The 19,473-nt window shown below is 37.0% G+C and overlaps 1 protein-coding gene and 1 non-coding gene across 2 annotated transcripts in view; one reads left to right on the top strand and one right to left on the bottom strand.

Moving 5' to 3' along the window:
- Nucleotides 1–8,190, top strand: part of PDGFC (platelet derived growth factor C) — a 96,705-nt gene extending 88,515 nt beyond the window's left edge. The window contains exon 5 of the mRNA XM_023516040.1: nucleotides 6,615–8,190. Coding sequence (XP_023371808.1) covers nucleotides 6,615–6,731 — 117 coding nt within the window. The 3' untranslated portion in view covers nucleotides 6,732–8,190. The remainder of the gene's footprint in view (nucleotides 1–6,614) is intronic.
- A 10,618-nt stretch (nucleotides 8,191–18,808) lies between these two features.
- LOC111726907 lies at nucleotides 18,809–18,936 on the bottom strand. The gene has a single exon (XR_002774572.1). It is a non-coding gene; the product is annotated as a small nucleolar RNA SNORA11 (small nucleolar RNA).
- Between the last annotated feature and the right edge of the window lie 537 nt (nucleotides 18,937–19,473).

Genomic DNA, 19,473 nt, shown 5'->3' with positions numbered 1-19,473 from the left:
AGTAGAAAAAATGTGAAGATCATGAAATGAGGTTATATTGGCAGGAAATCAGAAGGCCAGATTTGGCCTTGCTCTAATGTAAAGGTTCTGTAGACATTAAAGTTGATTCGTCGAGAAGGATTGCTTGCTGACATATGCCAAGCGATGCTGCAGGAGAAGGAGGGGAAATTGAGGATGCCCCATCACTGGGGAGAATGCTGAGTGCACAACTCAGCGGCCGAGCGCCAGCAGGATCCATGACCTCCAGGAAGGGAGTGTGAAGTACGATGATCACTCAGATTTCTCCTGGCTGTGTTATTCATGACAGTTACGGCTAGTAGTCTTTTATAAGGTTACATCCCAAACCGGCCATCTGTCATTAGAAAACAGGGATGCCAGTACACGGTCTGCTTTCATTTCCACACGCCACTTGCTTTAAAGATCCCTGTGCTGGGAACAGAGTCCCCTCTTGGGTTTCAAGAAGTGGGTAGTGATGTGACGAGGCAGCTCACGGAGCCCCGGGCAGGCTGAGCCCTACCGTTCCTCCCTGAACTGGGAAACTAGTTAAGAGCAACAGCATTAGAATGGAATGCCTTAAAGTAGGCGGATATGAGAGTCATCCAGCATTCCACAAAAGGTTGTAGTGAGAATATAGATGAAACTGAAGTGATCTTTTCCCACCTAAAACCACTCACTTGTGAAGTCCATAAAGCACGCCCTTAGTAAACAAGGTGCAATTGGGCAACTGATTTAGCCAACAAGTCTTGCCTTTAAAACTACTACTGTAAGCACTATACAACCCAGGCTTACTGTGTTCATTTTTTAAAATAAGCTGTTAGACGCTGAGTTGGTTATCATGCAGTGGTCTCCTAAATCAGTCAGAACGTCAAGCCACATGCTCCTCCATCTTACACCTGCAAATTTCTTTTCAAATAGTAGTAGTTTTCGGGTTATCCAGACAGTTTGCCCCAGAGTATGCAACATGCATCTAAGGCTTGTTTGGGGGAAGGCTTCGTGCAGTACCGACAGACTCAGTAGCCTTCTTGCACAATGCCATTAATCCATTATTTTCCAGTTGGAGTGGGCTTAATTATATAGACATTGCAGACATACACAACCAATTTGGTCAGGCGAATGTGATAACCACTACACGATGGAAACCTACACAATAGGTTGTCGATCTAATTTTATGATAATTACATGACCATTTGTTTCAGTATCTCCAAGGCATAGGTATCTAGAAATGTAATTGTACAGTTACTTAGTCTACATTATTCACAGATATTTCCACAAGTATTTCTAATAACAATAATGTCCTCATTTTTTAAATGCCTTGTGGGAATCATTAGTAATTGTTTAGGAACATTTTTATTAAATTCCTCTCTGGGAAGGGGACTGCTAATGTGGCATAATGCTTCATTTCTAAGAACAGAGTTTATAATTTCTGAAAATAAATGTTTCTCATTCTTATATTTTGGAAATCAGTTATAAGTCTATTACTACTCCAAAATATATGAAATGTTTTTCTAAACTACTACTCCAAAATATATGAAATAGTTTTCCAAACATAACTAAAGATTATTCTAAAAGCATTGAATAATTGGATACCATTAATGTGGACACAGAGACTGACTCATTTAAAGAGAAGCTTATCTTGGACTTTAATTTCTGGATGAAAATTGTCTAGTTTTCAATTTAAGGATTATTCCACCTCAGAGGCGGAAGCACAGACAGAAAGCTTTGAAGTTCTCCCTTTTCTCCCCTTCATCTATTTCTATACCAGCTTTCATAAATATTAGGCTTAAATCATACTGTGTTACTACAAATATAACTGAATTATCTTTTTTGAGGGTCTAAAGGGTGCCAGCTCTTGTTCTAAGTGTTTTGAAAATATGTCATGTACACTTTTATTGGGTTTTGTTCATCCATTGTGTGTATCAAAAGTAGGGTTAGAAAACTAAAAGATATTATAAGCTAAGAATGTTACTAATAAGATTCTTAGTGTTTGTCCATCAATCATAGGATGTCCTAGTAGGAAAACATTTTAACCAAAGAAATATTTGTTCTTAATGATTTCTCTATAACCCAAATAGGAATCTTCATAAAAACAAGTCAGAAACTTCACATATGAATTATATAAACACAGATGTCACCTTTTCTTGAAACCCTTGTTAGTATCTACCAGTCCTAGCATAACTAATTGTGTACATCTCTTTTTTTTTCTTTGAGACAGAGTCTCACTATGTCACCCTGGGTATTTTGCTAGGGAGTCACAGTTCACAGCAACCTCAAACTCTTTGGCTTTAAGTGATTCTCTTGCCTCAACCTCCCAAGTAGCTGGGACTATAGGCGCCCACCACAACGCCCGGCTATCTAATTATGTACATTCTCGATGCATGTGTGAGCCTTTATAGATATCTCTACTAGAGATTTTACTTTTACTATTTAAAAATTGTGCATTGTTTTTCTTCATTTCTACCAAATTGAGAGCTAAGGGGACCTCCAAGTAGCCGGGACCATAGGTACCCGCCACAACACCCGGCTATCTACTTATGTACATTCTCGATGCATGTGTGAGCCTTTACAGATATCTCTACTAGAGATATTTACTTTTCCTATTCAAAAATTGTGCATTGTTTTTCTTCACTTCTACCAAATTGAGAGCTAAGGGGACAGCAAAGATCACATTACAGTTGAGAATACAGACGTCAAAGCCTGATATCTCAAGCTTACATTTGTTAGCAGTGATTTTGAGCAAATTGCATAACCCCTGTGCCTCGATTTCCTCGTCTATATAAGACGAGTTTACCAACTCACCAGTGTGGATTCAGGGAGTTGATATTTTCAAAACACTTAGAACAGGAGCTGGCACCCTTCAGACCCTCAGCATATCGTAGCTGTTCTCTTACTCATCTTTATTTTATGGCCCTGTGTCTAGCCTTATTCTTCAATTATGGCAAATAATCAGAAAAGATTTAGTGAACTTTGCCCAGAGGAAGGAAGGGTGCTCTTCTAGATCAGAGATCTACGTGGGACTCTCTGACAATATTGACATATTTTTCTTTTTTTTCTCTGTTCTTAATCAGCTTAATGATTTTCCTCTTGTTTGTATCTTTATGTATTTAATTTCTTTCTTCATAACACAAAGTCTTAATTTTCTTACATGAGATCTGTTTGGGGAAAAAATACACCATTAAATTGCCTCATTCTCGTCATGAATCCCTTCCTTCCACACTGCTCTTCTCAAATGGCCCTGTTGTTTGCCTGTGTTGAGCTGTGGGATGGGAGCGTTGGTTTCTTGCTGATTCTTTCTATGTCTGATCTGTTCTCTTCCACAGTCTCTGGTTCACCATCTCTCTGGGCATTCTTTCTCATGGACTTGTAACTGTAGTTCGAACCTCTTTCAACTTCAACAGTTGAAAGAGGTTCAACTGTTTTTCAACCTTTTTCTCATCTATTGTTAAACTTTCACATCACAGTTAAATAATGTTGTTCAAAAAACAAATAGTAAAACCGAAGAATATATTTACTGTGCTTTGAACTTTTTTGAAAATAATTTAATGAATGATCTGTAAAAATGTTCGTAGCACACCTAAGACCCTCTCATGGCAAACCAGTTGAAAATCCCTACCCTAAATGTTCTGAGCTGTGTTACCAGATGAAGAGGGTCTAGCCGCACCTCACTGTCAGCCAGATGCAGAGACAGGGACTAGGTCCACCAAACTTTCTTATCAGAAAGTCCGCAATTCTGGAGAACACATAGAGTAGCCTCTCCATTCTGTTCTGCCTCAGTTACAATTCTGATAGTTCTTATAATGGGAATACAAGGAAACAGACCTAGGAAGTTTTAACTTTATATGGTAGGAAGGAATATCAAAGCAGTCTAGATTCTGACAATGCAAAATGTTTAAACAACAGAAAGGTAATTTTACTTCAACAAAATCTCCAAGACAATCCTTGTAGATAAATCGTATTATCAAAGACCCTTTACCAGGATCACAATACCTGTTGTCTATGTGTGACTCCTTCCTCAAGTCTCCAAGGTAAACGTCCTCATGGTCACGGAGAAACCTTAGGTAGATAATCACGGAAGGTGCGGAGAGAGGGCTGACCAGCCAGGGGGAGCCGTGCTCCTTAGCTTAGCCTCTCACACTCTGTCCGCAGGCCGCTTCTCTGGCAAGGAGTACTGTTGCTGAGTTCTTTTCTGCTGTCATAATCTATGTCCTAAAAACCAACTTTTTTTTTGTTTGTTTAATATTGTCTGAGACCCACTGACCATTTTCCAAGTCTACTTTTCTCTTCCAAAATTCAAACTTTCAAAAGGAGTGAAAAAGGAAAACATTAATTATTTCTTATCATGTGCAAGGTTTTCTTAGCCAAAATTTTAAAATTACTCAAACATTATGAGAGTCTTCTGCTATTTGTAAATCTCCGCGAGTGTTAGCAGATGAAGACACAGGCTTTTACCTGGCAAATGCGTCTTGGCATATGCATGCTAGAGGCAGCAGGGGCTGTAGCCTGGCCCGTGAAGATTGTATCTGGTTGCCTCTCTAACTGTTACTTTTCCTACCACATTTTTTCCTTGTTGAATGGGAAAATGAATACAAGTGAAGATGAAAATTGAAGACCTTAGCTATGCCAGTATTGAAGTTTATCTTACCCATCCATCCTCATTCCAGAATCAATTGGTAGCAAGCATCTGATAAGGAACAGTGCCAGTATCTTAAATGTATTTAGCTTTGATGCCACTCTAACTCGTTCAAAAACAGCCAGTTAGTGTTGACATAAAGTAATTAATATTCAGCAGCCACTGGGCTAATTTTCACATTATTTATTACTAATTACACATTTCAAATTATTAAGGCAATACTACAGTCTGAGTAAATTTTTTTTCTTTTTTGAGACAGAGTCTCACTATGCTGCCCTCAGTAGAGTGCTGTGGCATCACAGCTCACAGCAACCTCAAACTCTTGGCTTAAGCAATTCTCTTACCTCAGCCTCCCAAGTATCTGGGACTATAGGCGCCCACCACAACGCCTGGCTATTTTTTTGTTGTTGTTGCAGTTGTCATTGTTGCTCACTTGGCCCAGGCCAGGTTCGAACCTGCCAGCCTCCGTGTATGTGGCTGGCACTGTAACCACTATACTATGGATTCCAAGCCAGTCTGAGTAAATTTTATCTTAGAATTGTGAAATGTAATAGATAGGAAAACTTTAAAGAGTTTTACTATTTTTGGTACTAGTTACAAGCCTTTAAAGTTTATCTCCTTAGGAAGAAAGTTACTTAATAAACAGCATGTATGAAAAATAATATTATGAATCTTTATAAAATCATTATCTATCACTCTAATTAATATGTCTTTGGCCTATGTATTAATAAAGGCTATGTCCCTTATTCTAAACCTCTGTTCACTCATGTGTAAAATAAGGGTAATAATTGTAAATTACTTCATAGAATTCTTATGAGTTAAAGTATGTAAAACATTATTATTCTGCCTGGCAGTAAGTATTCAAAAAATGTTAGCTAATTAACCTCTGATATAACCGCATACTCCAATGAGGTATGCATTCTCAGTTTTCTTTTTAAGTCTTCAAACAGAACAATCATAAGACCTAATTTGTGCCTTTTTGGATTAATGAAAATTTCCAAGAATGATAGCGTTTAGAATTTGTTCTATGAAGTTATCTGTGTCATACCAAGAAAGCAGAGAGCTAGAGAGCTTCATTTTATTTGTGCTCTGGTTTTTGTTCATAATCCAACCAGAATACAACTTCTGAAACTTTATCATGTTTTGTTTTATAAGAAATAAAATGTAATACACTTGAATAGGTAGCTACCACCAAGTATTTCAGATGACCTTTTACAGGATACAAAGCTACAGCTCCTTGTCACAACATTAGGGGGATATAATGTTTAGTATTGGTGTCAGTTTTGCTGTTTTTTAATTAAAAATCCCAACAGTCTAAACTGCAAATAACTTCATTGAATAAAGGCGTTTTTGTTATTATTGCCACACTGCACAGTAGGATCCAGCTGTAGAAAGTTAGCTGTGACTTAGGCTGATGTCTATGAAGTACATCTAATCCATCTCATCAAGTTTATAGAGGACTTGAAGTGTAGCCAAGAAAATTAATGAGTGGCAGAATTGACTGAACTCAGCTGTGGACTGATCATGTTTCTTTCCACTATTCCTGTACTTGGGTGGACCGCTTCAAGTATAAATATGTGTTAAATGCGTGAATAAATGAATGAATGAATGAAACCAACAACAAACTGATAAACAAATTGTGTATCAGTGGTTCCAAAGTACTGAAGGTGACATTGTCTTCTTTAAACAGTAAGGTAGTGGAATAAGGAGCCCATGGGGAGACTTTCAGTGGAGGACTGTTCTTTATTCTGTGGCTTTAAGTTGTTGGCATTTGAAGTGTCCTGTCTTTCATGAAATGAGAATGCTATCCTATAAGTTATTTTTTGGTGGGAGGATGTTTTTATACTACCCTCCCCTAGGAGAAATTTCAAATGTGTCAATCTTTTGTGGGCCTTAAGATGTGTTCCTGACATGTTACTTGCCCAGGAAATCAACAGTTACAGATGTTGGTTGAGTTTTAAAGGTGGCTTCCATTGTTCCCTTTCAGGTCCTTCAGTTGAGACCAAAGAATGGTGTCCGGGGATTGCACAAATCCCTCACAGACATAGCCCTGGAGCACCATGAGGAGTGTGACTGTGTGTGCAGAGGGAACACGGGAGGGTAGTCACCACCAGCAGCCCCAGCTCAGGGCTGCACACGGCACAGCAGCTGATTCTGTTAGAGGACTTCTGCATTATCTCGATCCTTACTCTCGGTCGTTTGCTTCAAGGATCTTTCACCTTCAAGATTCCCAGTGCGTCTAAAAGAGGAGACACCAAGCAGAGTTAGAAGTCATGCAACAGCTCTTTTGAGAGGAGGCCCAAAGGACAGGAGAAAAGGTCTTCAATCATGGCAAGAAAATCCAATCTTGTAAATCACTATCTAGTCCGACGTTACTGTGTGCCTATGCCACTAGCTGCATTCTGTATTTCAGTTGTCTTAATGTGGCTTGGATTAGTGTCAGTACAGGAACAAAGCTCCGTGCAAGTGAGCACCCGATTCTGTTGCTTTGCTTAGCTAAAAAAAAGCTCCATGTTCTGGGTCTAAAATCACAGAAAATCTGGAATTTTTTCCCTTATATTCCCATAGATAAGCCAGAATGTTCTGCAAATTTGGTTTTGAAAAAGGAACTATGTTGCTATGAATTAAACTTGTGTCATACTGATAGGAAAGACTGGATTTTCCATATTTCTTGTTAAAAGTTCCACTGTTTCGAAGAAGAGAACTCCATTCATGTTTTAGAAGAGACAGACCTGAAAAGAAGAGTGGCCTTATCTTCACTTTATAAGTTGGTTTATTTGTTTTATTGTGTACATTTTTATATTCTCCTTTTGACATGATAACTATTGGCTTTTCTAATCTTGTTAAATATTATCTATTTTTACCAAAGGTATTTAATATTCTTTTTTATGCCAACCTAGATCAACTATTTTTAGCTTGGTAAATTTTTCTAAACAGAATTGCTATAGCCAGAGGCCCAAGGATGGCATACAATATTGTTGCTCTGACAAAAATACATGTATTTTATTCTCGTATGGTGCTAGAGCTTAGACTAATCCGAATTTTAAAATACTGAAATGGGAAATCAATAAAATTGGTAAGTTGAAAAGACTTTTTGAAAATAATTAAATTATATCTTCCACCTCTGTTATTGGAGAAGCAAATAGAAAGCAACCTCGTAAAGGAGACATTCAGATCCAGTCATTACTAACCTAATTCTCTTTTGGGGAAATATGAGCCTAGCTCAGAAGTTCATAAAGCACCTTGAAAAAAGAGACTTGGCAGCTTCCTGACAAAGCGTGCTACGCTGTGCTGTAGGAACACATCCTATTTATTGTGATGTTATGGTTTTATTACCTTTAAACTCTGTTCCATACGCTTGTATAAATACATGGATATTTTTATGTACAGAAGTATATCTTTTAACCAGTTCACTCATTGTACTCTTTGGCAATTGAAAAGGAAATCAGTAAAATACTTTGCTTGTAAAATGCTTAATATTGTACGTAGGTTATGTGGTGACTATTTGAATTAAAAATGTATTGAATCATCAAATAAAAGAATGCAGCTATTTTCAGGAGAAATTCAGTGTGTGTGTATGTGTGTATGTCCAAGATTTCTCCCTTGGACTCAGAGGAAATGAAAATGATAAGTTCTGTGTTACCATGATTTTCTCATTATGCAAAAGCACAAGTCAGGACAAAAGATAGAACAGGGAACGGATTTGTTGAGGGTTCCCTGCCTTTTATTTCCAATGCCTTTGAGCAATGGTTTCCTTTTTCTCACTAGTCTTAATACGAGTTTCTGGTGAAGCAAATTTCACCTGACTTGAGAGTTGTTGTGTGATGGATGACATGCTTCGTGGTAGATGATATAATAGTGTGAAATTGGAAAAAAAATAACCTCAGAATTTTTCACCCATGTCTTTATTTTCAGTGAGAACAGCTAAAGGAGGTGAGCACAGATTGATTTTGTGTGTGGATTAAAGTATTATACTGAAATAGCACACTTTGAGGTTGGCTTCCAAAATTCCCTACGTAGATTTCTAATCAGAACTGGGATCTTCAAACCCCTTTCATTTCCTCAACCCTTTAACTTGTTGGAAGACCACCAGTGCCCAGAGCCGTTTGTCCCTGACTACTCTTCCAGGCAGTACTTTCTACCATGCTTTTATATTTTGCAGCTCACCTACTTGGCCCCCAAATACATGAAAAACAACATGGGCATATCTGTTCTGTTTCATTTCCTTGTCTTTTCCTAGTTACCTAGTAGATATAACTCTGTGGAAAATGCAAGGCAGTTGGCAATTTACAACATCCATTAGTAAAGACACTATTAAGTCTTATAGTAAATGACCTGATAAAATATATTTAATCCAGCAGTTCCATCTTTGAATGGAATACTTCCTTTCCCTTTTATCTTTTTAATATTTATTTTTTTGTTTACTTATAAAATGTTGGCAGCCAGAAGAAATTATTCTGTAAAGGTAATAATCTCCACACTGTTGGCAGTCCATTCATGGAAACAGCACGAGGACTAACCTCTACAACCACTCACTCATAGTTCGTAGTGTATATTACACTAAAAAAAATTCATATAGTAAAAGTTCATGTGACCCTGGTTTCTCAGAAGTCTGGGATATACACACACTGTTTTGTATATCAAATCTGTATCATGCCTTTGTCCCTGAGCAATGGACTGTTTTGCTTAGTGATATGTATTAAAATAAAAGAAGCCTTAATTATCATCAGGCAGGTGTTCATGACTACATTTTTCATTTCTCCATCTCATTTCTATCCCCCTTTGTATGCACTTTGAAAAGTACAAAGAGCAGAGTAATAAGAATGCACTGTTAGAAACCTCCTGGCACGAATTGGTCAGCCCCGGTATGTCACTCCCTGCAGGTGCATGGGCTTCTGCTTATGACTTAGTTTCAGGAAAGGCAGAAAAATACAAGTTTTATACTTAAGGTAATGTCCATATTTCCAAAAGGATAGTGTAATATTCATATTCCCTCTGATATTTTAGTCTGCTTTAATTATGCACACATATAAACATGGTTAAAAATTATAGATACCATCACCCTTTACATTAATAGGAAGGAGTAGAAAAATTGAAAATAGAGTAGATGTCTTAGTGTTTTAGCAGTTCAGACTGCTATAATTACAATACTATAGACTGGGAAGCTTAAAAACAATGCATTCATTTTTCACTGTTCTGAAGGCTGGAAATCTGAGGTCAGGGTGCTAGCAAGGTCTGGTTGTGATGAGGAACTTTGGAGGTTGCAGGCTGCCAACTTCTCATTATATCCTTGCAGGGTGGAAAAGAGGGTGAGAGAATTCTCAGATTCCCATTTGTAAGGACACAATCCCATCATGAGGATGTTATTCTCAGGACCTCTCCTAAATGTTCCACCTTCCAATATCACGTTTGGGACTAGGGGTTTCAACATAGGACTTTTGGCGGCATGCAAACATTCAATCTGTTACAATAGGTTAACTGCTTTTGCATCCTGTTTTCTCTCTGTGCTGCTTATGTACACCATCAGCAAGACTCACTGATCCCATCTCGCTCATTGTTGTGTCTATCTTCCGTCTCTGTAGCTGCTGCTCCAGTTTGGCCCCTCGGTAGGTTCATCAACCATTGTGATGGCCACAGCTGCCACTTTCCCATCTTCTTGCCTCTGCCGTCACTCAGACCATCCTCCACACCACCAGCAGAGGGATCGTTCAGACCAATTGGATTATGTCACTTGTGTACAAATTTTCTAATGGAACACCACAAGATCACAGTTTAATATTTGTAAAGCAGGCAATTCTTAATAATTTCATATTTTACCACTTTTCTGCACATTTTGCACCATCAGACCTAACACACAGGTGAATACCTGCAGCTTCCTAAAAATACCCAAATCACCTCCCGTTTCTGTGCTGGCACATGTTGTGCTCTCCTTGGAGCTCCAGCCCCACACTCACCTACCTCAGGAACTTCCTCTGAAGTCTCCCTTGCTCTTCTTCCTTCCTTCCCAGGGGCATCACTTGCCTTATGCTCTCAGGAATATTTCAATTAGAAATACTGTCATATTTTGTCATAATATGGCTGTCTTCATTTTGATTTCTCATTAGACTCCCAGTCTAACAGGACTCCTAGTGGGAATTATCTCACTATTCTTTCCCCAGTGCCCAGTTGGGGGTTAGTAACAATTTTCATCAATGAGTAAATGAGAGGGATATACAAATGAATAAGTTTTAAAAAAAAATACATATAGAACTGAATATAACAGGAACACTGGAGTTTCTAAATATCTCTGAACTTCAGTTACCTAATCTATAAAATGAAGGAGTTGGCAGACAGGAGCAGAGTACTTCTTAGTTCTAAGCAGTCCAGTCCACTAGTTCTGTTGGGCATCTGTCCAAATGACTAGAGCATGTTGACAAACATTTCTGTTCATTATGGCACAAGATGATGAAGTTATTGTTTTCCTGAACAATGCTTTAAGAATATATATTTGATTTTCCAATTAATGACTTTCCTGCCAACCTTATCTCAGGTATCACTTCTTTTCAGAGTTAAAACGTGCTGATTGCCTTTATGTTATTCATATCTTTGATACTTGTCCTATTTAATGATTACTTTCTTGTCATAATTTTAAAAACTCTTTAAAATGTGAACGTATAAACATATCTATGATTGATTATTCATAATCTCTTTGTTTACTTTTTGGACTAATTTCTCATCATTAGTCCTTACAGATGGTTCCAGTGAATACTCATAGTTACCTGAAAACACCAGTATCTCCCCCCCCTGCCTTTGGTAGCACACACTGTGTTCTTCTTTTAAAGCACTTTCCAGCACTCATCTATCTCAGGTTCCTCTTGAGTTTACTCAAGATTAATTACATCTTTTGTACTTTACCTCGGAAAGCATTTGCACATCATCTGTGCCAGATACAATTTCTTTCATAGACGTTAAGTCATTAGAGTCAATCTTATCCAGTTTAAATATTTATAAAATTTAAAGAAAAATATAACATTTTTAGAAAGTATATTTTTAAGGTTAATAACGGTCATTTTAAAAATGATGTGTGCAATCCCATCTGGCTTTATTACATAAGCTGATAAGTTGATCTTAATATTCATATAGAAATTTCAGAGACTCAATATAGAAAAGTACAAATTTAGAAAACTCATATTTTAATTTCAAAACTTACTATACAGCTGCAGAAGTAGTGTGGGAGGGTCAATAATGTTACACATCTGATCAGTGGAATAGATTTGAAAGTCTAAAAATAAACACTTAACATTTACAGTCAATTGATGTTTCCCAAGGGTTATAAGAAAACCCCATGGTGAAGGAACAGCCTTTCAGACAAATGGTGGTAAAACAACTGGATATCTACATGAGGAATAAATGAGCTTGGATTCCTTCTTCATATCATATACAAAGATTAACCCAAAATGACTCAAAGACCTAAATGTGAGAGATAAAGTTATGAAATTCTAAACAAAATACATAGAAACGTTTCATAAGTTTAGATAAGGCAGTGGTGCTTAGATAAGACACCAAAAGAATAAGCTACAAAATAAAGAAAAGTAAACTGGACATCATCAAAAAAAAGTTTGTACTTCAAAAGATACCATAATAAAAATGAAATGATAACCCACAGTATGCAAGTCATATGTCAGGTTAGGGTCTTGTATCAGAATATATGAAGAACTCTTACAACTCCACAATGAAAAGGACAATTGAAAAATGAGCGAAGGGCTAAATAGACATTTTTCAAGAAAGGCATACAATGGTCAATAATCACATAAAAAGATAATTAACATCATTAGTCATTAGTGAGTACACTGGCCCAATCATAGCTCATAGTAACCTTGAATTCCTGGGCTCAAGTGATTCTCCTGCCTCAACCTCCCAAGTAGCTGGGACTACAAGTGCATGTCACCATGCCTGGCTAATTCTTCTGTAGAAATGAGGTCTCATCATCCTGCCCAGTCTATTCTTGAGCTCCAAACCTCATGTAATCCCTCCACCTCAACCTGCCAAAGTTCTTGGCAAATGTGTGGTCTATTTTGAATGTCTTCTTTCACCTAGCATAACATTTCCTAGGGTCACTCCTGCTAGAGCAGTATCAGTACTTCATTGCTTTTTACTGCCTAAAACATTCCATTGTGTAGATATGCCATATTTTTTATCCATTTATCAGTTGATAAATGTTTGAGTGGTTCTCATTCTTTTGTTATTGTGAAAAATGTAGTTAAGAACATTTGTGTGGAGGGTTTTCTATATATGTATGTGTGTGTGCAGCCCAGTGTGTATCTGGGAATGAAATCACTTAGTCCTGCTTCACTCTACATTTCAGCTCACCATAAGTAAGAGTTCCTGTCTCCCCACATCCTCACTAGCATGCATTACTGTCTGCCTTTTTAATTCTAGCCATTTTAGTGAGTGTGTATCTCATTGTAATTTTCATTTGTTTTTCACTAATGACAAATGATGTCGATTACCTTTTTAGTGAATATTTCATATAAATGAAATCATACACTGGGTGATAGAGCAAGGTCCTGTCTAAAAAAAAAAAATCCCACATGGGTACGATTTCATTTATATGAAATATTCAGGATAAATAAAACAATAGACACACAAAATACATTGTTTACCAGGGGCCTTGGGGAAGGGGATAAATGGGTAATTACTTTTAGTCATTACTGGAGTACTGTTAGTTTTCTTTCTAGAGTCATGAAAATATTGTGAAATTAAATAAATGTGATGTTTGCAAAACTGAATACTAAAGGACAATGAAATATACACATTGAAAGGGTGAATTTTTTGGTATATAAATTGTGCCTCAATAAAGCTTTGAAAAAGTAATAGTTGTATATAATGCAGTTTTTAAGAAATCAAACCTCTTCTTCCTCCTCCTCCCCAACAAAGGAATAAAGTAAAAGAAAATCATATAAAATCCTGTCGCCCTGGTGTAGATCATCCCTCTCTGCTCTCTATGCATATAGATGAATAAATGGATGATGGAGAACAGAGTTACCATTTTCAATTCTGTCCCCTGTAGTTTATTTGACATCTACACTTGTGCCATGGCCTAATGGTTATGGGACTCTATCCCCCTCTTCTTTACTTTGGTCTTTGCTGTGAGTCTTGCTTTAAAGGCAGAAAAGTGGTCTGTGCCAAGTGATGTATCTGTGTCTCTGTGATGTGAGCTAAGGCTACAAATGTGCTTGCACAGGGTGGTAGTAGGGGGGAGGGGGGTTGCTTGCTCTCTTTGACCCTGTCATCACCATAAGAAGAATATGCTCCCAAGACCTTGCTGGTCCCAGAAGGCTTCTGGGCAGATTGCAATCCAATCTGTGCCATAGAGTCAAACACAACTGACATGGGCAATTCACAGATTCTTGGGTTAGAAATTAATACCTCTTATTGGAAGTTACTAAATATTGAAGATGTAAGGCAACGTGATCAGGTAATGATTGACTAATGGATAGATATTATTTTATTTAAAATGGAGTCATATCTTACTATTTTTAGTGAAACTATTATATATATATGTGTGTGTATATGTATATACATAAATATGTATCTTTACCTGGCACTTATAAACAAAAGATATAAATTTCAAAACAATCCCATTAAAGTTGAGATAAAATGTTATTGAATACACTGATAGACTGAAAGCATGGAATCATTTGCTAAGCACTGGCTTTTATTTCAGATAATATCTGACATTCACTTTTACAAAGATGGTACCAGCTCTCTGTCAACTTGACCCATCTCTGCAACACATCTGCATTTTTAATCATTATTTATTTTATGATTTAATAAACATTGACCAACAGTTAATATACATTTAATTTCTTGAAAAAAAGTAAAAACATAAAAACATTTAGTAACCATTTAATAAAAATTTTTTATGGTTATGTTTTAATAAACAATTTTATAATTTGAAGCTCTTTAGGAAAATTCCCTCCGTTCTTTGGGTTCCATTTCTTTCTGAACTTCATTTTGTCTCTGTGCGTGTGTATGTACATCTGTCTCTCTCCTCCTCCTCCCTCTTTCTCTTACCTCCCTTTTCCTTCCTCCTTTTTAAAAACAAGCTTGCATAATTCTCATACCTTTCATTGTTTTTCTTATCAAGTGTATAGTCCATAGTTTATGTCCAGACTAGCATCTACTCTGATAGGGGAAAGATGAATGCTTGATTTTATTTTTACTTTTCCAAAACTTTTTTGCCAAATTGAACTATAATTTAATGATTGAAAATATTTTAGTTAGTGTCTTATTTCTTTGGGAGGAAGGAGTTTGGGAACAACTGGGGGAAGGTACAGGGTTCATGAAGGAATTTTGCTCAGCGCCCTTTGTCCAGTAGTTTCCCTGTGACTAACTCTGGAGGAGGCTGGTACTCTACTCATAGAGTAGACCCAGGGGGCAGACAAAACAAGTTTCACATCTTATTCATAACTCAGTGTGAAGACCTTGAGGCAGTAGTTTCATCTGAGGGCATCCGTCCTAATTTCTCAATTTCCATGTTTCATCTGGATCTTCCCAGAAATCATTTTCCCTCTTCTTATACTCACAATACAGAGAAGATCATGCTGCCTGCTTGGTTACTCTCTTCAAAGTTAGTTGTATTGGTGAATGTGCTTAGAATTTTAATTCAGAACCATTTTTGGAAAGAGCCTCACTGTGAACTACGCTTTCATTCCTAAACTCTCGTGCTCTGAAGTATATAGCATGAAGTCTCTCTCTTTCATTGAGTGCTATTAGGAAATTAACTTTCTGTTGGAATTTCATTTTTGCTATTGAGCTCCCCTTCATTATTTTTATTCTGACTTTAGCAAATATTTTAATATTATAAATTGTGATAAGTATAATTGAATTTTTATTCATTTCTTGCTACTGAAATTAGCTATTTCTATTTTATTCTTACAAACTGAACTGTAAATGACCCTGCACAGCATATGTGTTCTCTACTTCAATCTTGTTACAGGTTAATTAATGATTTCATTGATGTTATTTAGTAGGAGGAGGACTATGAGTATTTTACCCACTGACATCCGACCCCAGTCTCCTCCGTGAGGTTAAGGTCTTCCAATAGAACTTAGATATAAAATATGATAATTTTCTAGTCTAATTTAAAACAATTCTCTATACATATTTTTCATCATCTAAGAAAAAAATAAAATGAGCATAAATTTGGTAATAATCTTAAATCCAATTTATTAGTGACTATTCCACTGAGAGGTTTAAATTTCAACTCTAATTAAAGAGCTTAGTATGTATTAGATCCTTAAGTGACATCTGTGAAATAGTCAACTTCATGACAGCCCAGTAAGTACACTTCCTGAGACTCAAAAGATCCCAGGGCTGGGGTAAATTAGTTTTTATGCAAAGAAGTATCCTGCTGGAATTGCTGATGGACCAGCTACAATGATATTCCAAGAAAGAGACATTTATATGAAATAATTTTTGTATGAAAATCACCTTATTGCTAGAGTAACTAAAATGTCTATATATTTAATAATAGTAAGAAATAGGTGAATTTTGAGAAGGAATCCCTTCAAAATCAGGAAAAGAAGATGCACTCCTATTTTCTTATGACTAATTTAACAAAGAATATCATTAATATATCCTAATCTAGATACTAACTTTTTAAAAGACAATAACTATGGTACTAGTTATCTTTCGAATTTCCAGAGTGACAATCTTAATTTCAAATGTGTTCACAAATCAGCAACTATCATGTACATTGAGGGAAAATAATTTATTACAAGGAGAGTAGAAATTATATGAATAATTCATTGACTACAATGTGATTTGCTTTATCTTCAGTCCTAAAGTATGATCTGAAAACTTGGTTTGGCCAGAATTTGAACAGAAGTCTAAGAGGGGGAATTGAATGTGCTTCATCTAGCTTAGCTCATCACAGCCCAAAGGACTACCACTGTGATGAGTAAGGACCTGACCTTAAACCAAAAATACAAAAAGAAGAGATTTAAATTGACCAATTTCATGTAGAGTGTCCTTAGAAGTTTACCGGTAGACACAATTCTTCAACCAATGAACTTTGATTATAATCTTATATTTTGGTGGCTTAATGTGGATGATTTGCTAAATCAAAATCTTATTCCATTCCATAAAGCTTATCTGTTTTGATGCTATATTTTGTCATCATTGTGGAACAAAGGCCTACAAATTATTGTTAACAAGACGTAAAAACTTGTTGCCATCTTAACTGGCATAATAATAAATCACTGTGATTTGTTTTTAAACTGTCTTTTATCCAAAGATACTTAAGTACTTTGTAATGATTACTTTTGTGGAAAGTTTTTCATCTTAATTTTTGCAGCTGGAAGTGGCATCAGGAAGTGAATGTGTGACAGGACTGCACAATTGCTCCATATCACCCAGATGTGTAAAAATATTTGGGGAAAATGACAAGTTCATATTTGGTTTCCATTCATGTGCGAAAGCAAGCTATTTTACATGTACATGCGCCTGCTTTTAAATTTAGCTATAAAAATTCCTGATTAAACAAAGCCCAGATTCTCTTTTCTATAAACATAAAGCAAGCTTTATTTTTAGCTTTTAGCTGCATCAAAGGTGTTTCCCAATGTCCATTTAGGAAAACCTATACCCTAGGTGCCCAGCCAAATCCTGAGATCAAAACAGGTCCTGAAACCCTCCACTCTCTCTCCACACACTATTGCTATTTTCATCAAGCATAATGGGAGATGCATGAAGTTACTAACATGCCACCTCGTAATCCTGCAGTTACAGCTGACCACCTGTTGCTTCAGACACTTCAGTACTTTGAGGAGGATCGGCTTGACCCTTCCGGCCCAGCTCCTCTTCCCAACTTGCCTGAGTAGCCCTCAGTCCCATAATCATTCCACAGAAATAAAGTCATCTCACTAACCCCCAAAACAACCTACGTTTTCACATCCAGTACTGCTCAGTTAATTTTGAATAAGAAAATGAAGGCATCAATATCCAGATTACTTTTCTCAGATCTCTTAAGCTTTTGGTTGGATGATGATATAATTTATAGCTGTTTAATCATGTGTGACCCATGGTTAAATACCTGAATGACATCCTGATATTATTATAGAGACAAATTCCTGATATTTCTCAGAAATTCAGTTTCCCTTTCCCCCAAATCACTAAAATTGTATTTTTTGGCTGCTTAATGAGTTAACCATAGGATTGGTCTGTGGTATGAAGAAATGTACATCATTGCTCTAAAATGTGAGAGTATAAGTGGCTTTGAAGTCTTCAAGCTTTCAATGCAGTAACTAATTTTACAACATCATCTGAGTGCTACGTAGTTCTACTTCTAGCTCTATTCTTCATCTACTAGATCATGAATAATTTAAACTAGATCATCTTCGTGATTTCTTCCAGCCCTTAAATTTAAGGCTTTGTTTGCAGAGAGGGAAGATACTGCTCACTGTGTCCGAATTATGTTGGATATTCACGTACCACATCTGCCTTCCAGGAACTTTTATTAATTAGTCCAGATGCTAACTTTTGTAACAGTGAAGACTATTTCCTTCAAATAAACAGCTTCTACATTCTTCCTACAAGCAGAACTGACTGGTGCTCATAACCAAACTTCATACATCTTGCCTTGATTATTGTGTTTTGTGAGTTCACCACTTGTCTTAAAATTGTATTGCAAATTACTAGAACTTTGGGGATGTGGCGTTCCCATTAAAGTAGCCTCTGTTTGCATTAGCTGATTTAGCACTCCGTTACTAAAAGTGGAGTTCAAGAGTGAGTAGTGTCAACACTACCCAGAGTTTGTCCAAAATGCAGAATTTGGAACCCCCATACAGATGTCGTGAATTGGAATTGGTATTTTAACAAGCCCTCCAATGATTTACATCTACATTGAAGTTTGAGAAGCACTGATCTCATAGAGTTATCAAAATATTGCTGTTCCTTGAGCTTGTGGTTGGTGACAACCATCACTTGTTTTACAAGTCAGAACTCTTAACTCCTGTGTTGATAAAACTGATTTCTAAAACAGAAATGCCTGATTTTATATTGTAAGGCTGTCAGGAATATCCTTTTTAATTTTATGATATTTTATTAGGCAATTTTTCAAATATGCCAGTACAGTTAAAAGAATTATACAGCGACCACCCATACGCTCACCACATACGTTTTATAATTTTTTTCTTCTTCATGTGGAGGGAATTTGTTCATAAGGAGGCCACAATTTATATGCCCCTCATCACAATGACCCCAGATACTTGATGGGTGTGTTATAAACAAAAGAGCCGTTCTTTAGCTGCCTGCTCTGAGCACAGCCCTAAGACTGTCAGTAATATATGGGATACTATGAACCACCCCCTTTCTTGAAACACTCTTTTTTTGTTTCCTAGTAAATCTGGATTCGTGGTTCTTTTTCATCTCCAGTCTCTAGTGCTGCCTGCCATCTATTCACTTGCTTCTCTACGTGCTGCTCCTGACTCACTCCCTGCCCTCCCATGACTGCATCTACCCGCCCTATGCTGGCCACTTCATCCTCTGTACCCCAGCGTGGCTCTTGTTTTTGAGCTCTGGCTCACTTCACTGGAATCAAGACCTGAATGTTCTCCCGAGTTCTTGTTTACTCATTCCCTTTTTCACATCTGCTCCTCCTCTCTGGGTACTGAGTTACTGACCCCTTTTTTACCCACTCCCTTTGCTTCACCTCAGGTCACCAATTACATTTCTTCCCCCCCCCCTTTTTTGAGATAGAGTTTCACTTTGTCACCCTTGGTAGAGTGCTATGGCATCACAGCTCACAGCCACCTCCAACTCTTGGGCTTAAGCAATTCCCTTGCCTCAGCCTCCTAAGTGGCTGC

This window comes from Otolemur garnettii, unplaced genomic scaffold, assembly GCF_000181295.1.
Source record: "Otolemur garnettii isolate 467f Iridium unplaced genomic scaffold, OtoGar3 scaffold00085, whole genome shotgun sequence".
NCBI classification, from domain to species: Eukaryota; Metazoa; Chordata; class Mammalia; order Primates; family Galagidae; genus Otolemur; species Otolemur garnettii.
The sequence above is the reverse complement of the archived record's forward strand: the minus strand, read 5'-3'. Positions and strand labels throughout refer to the sequence as shown.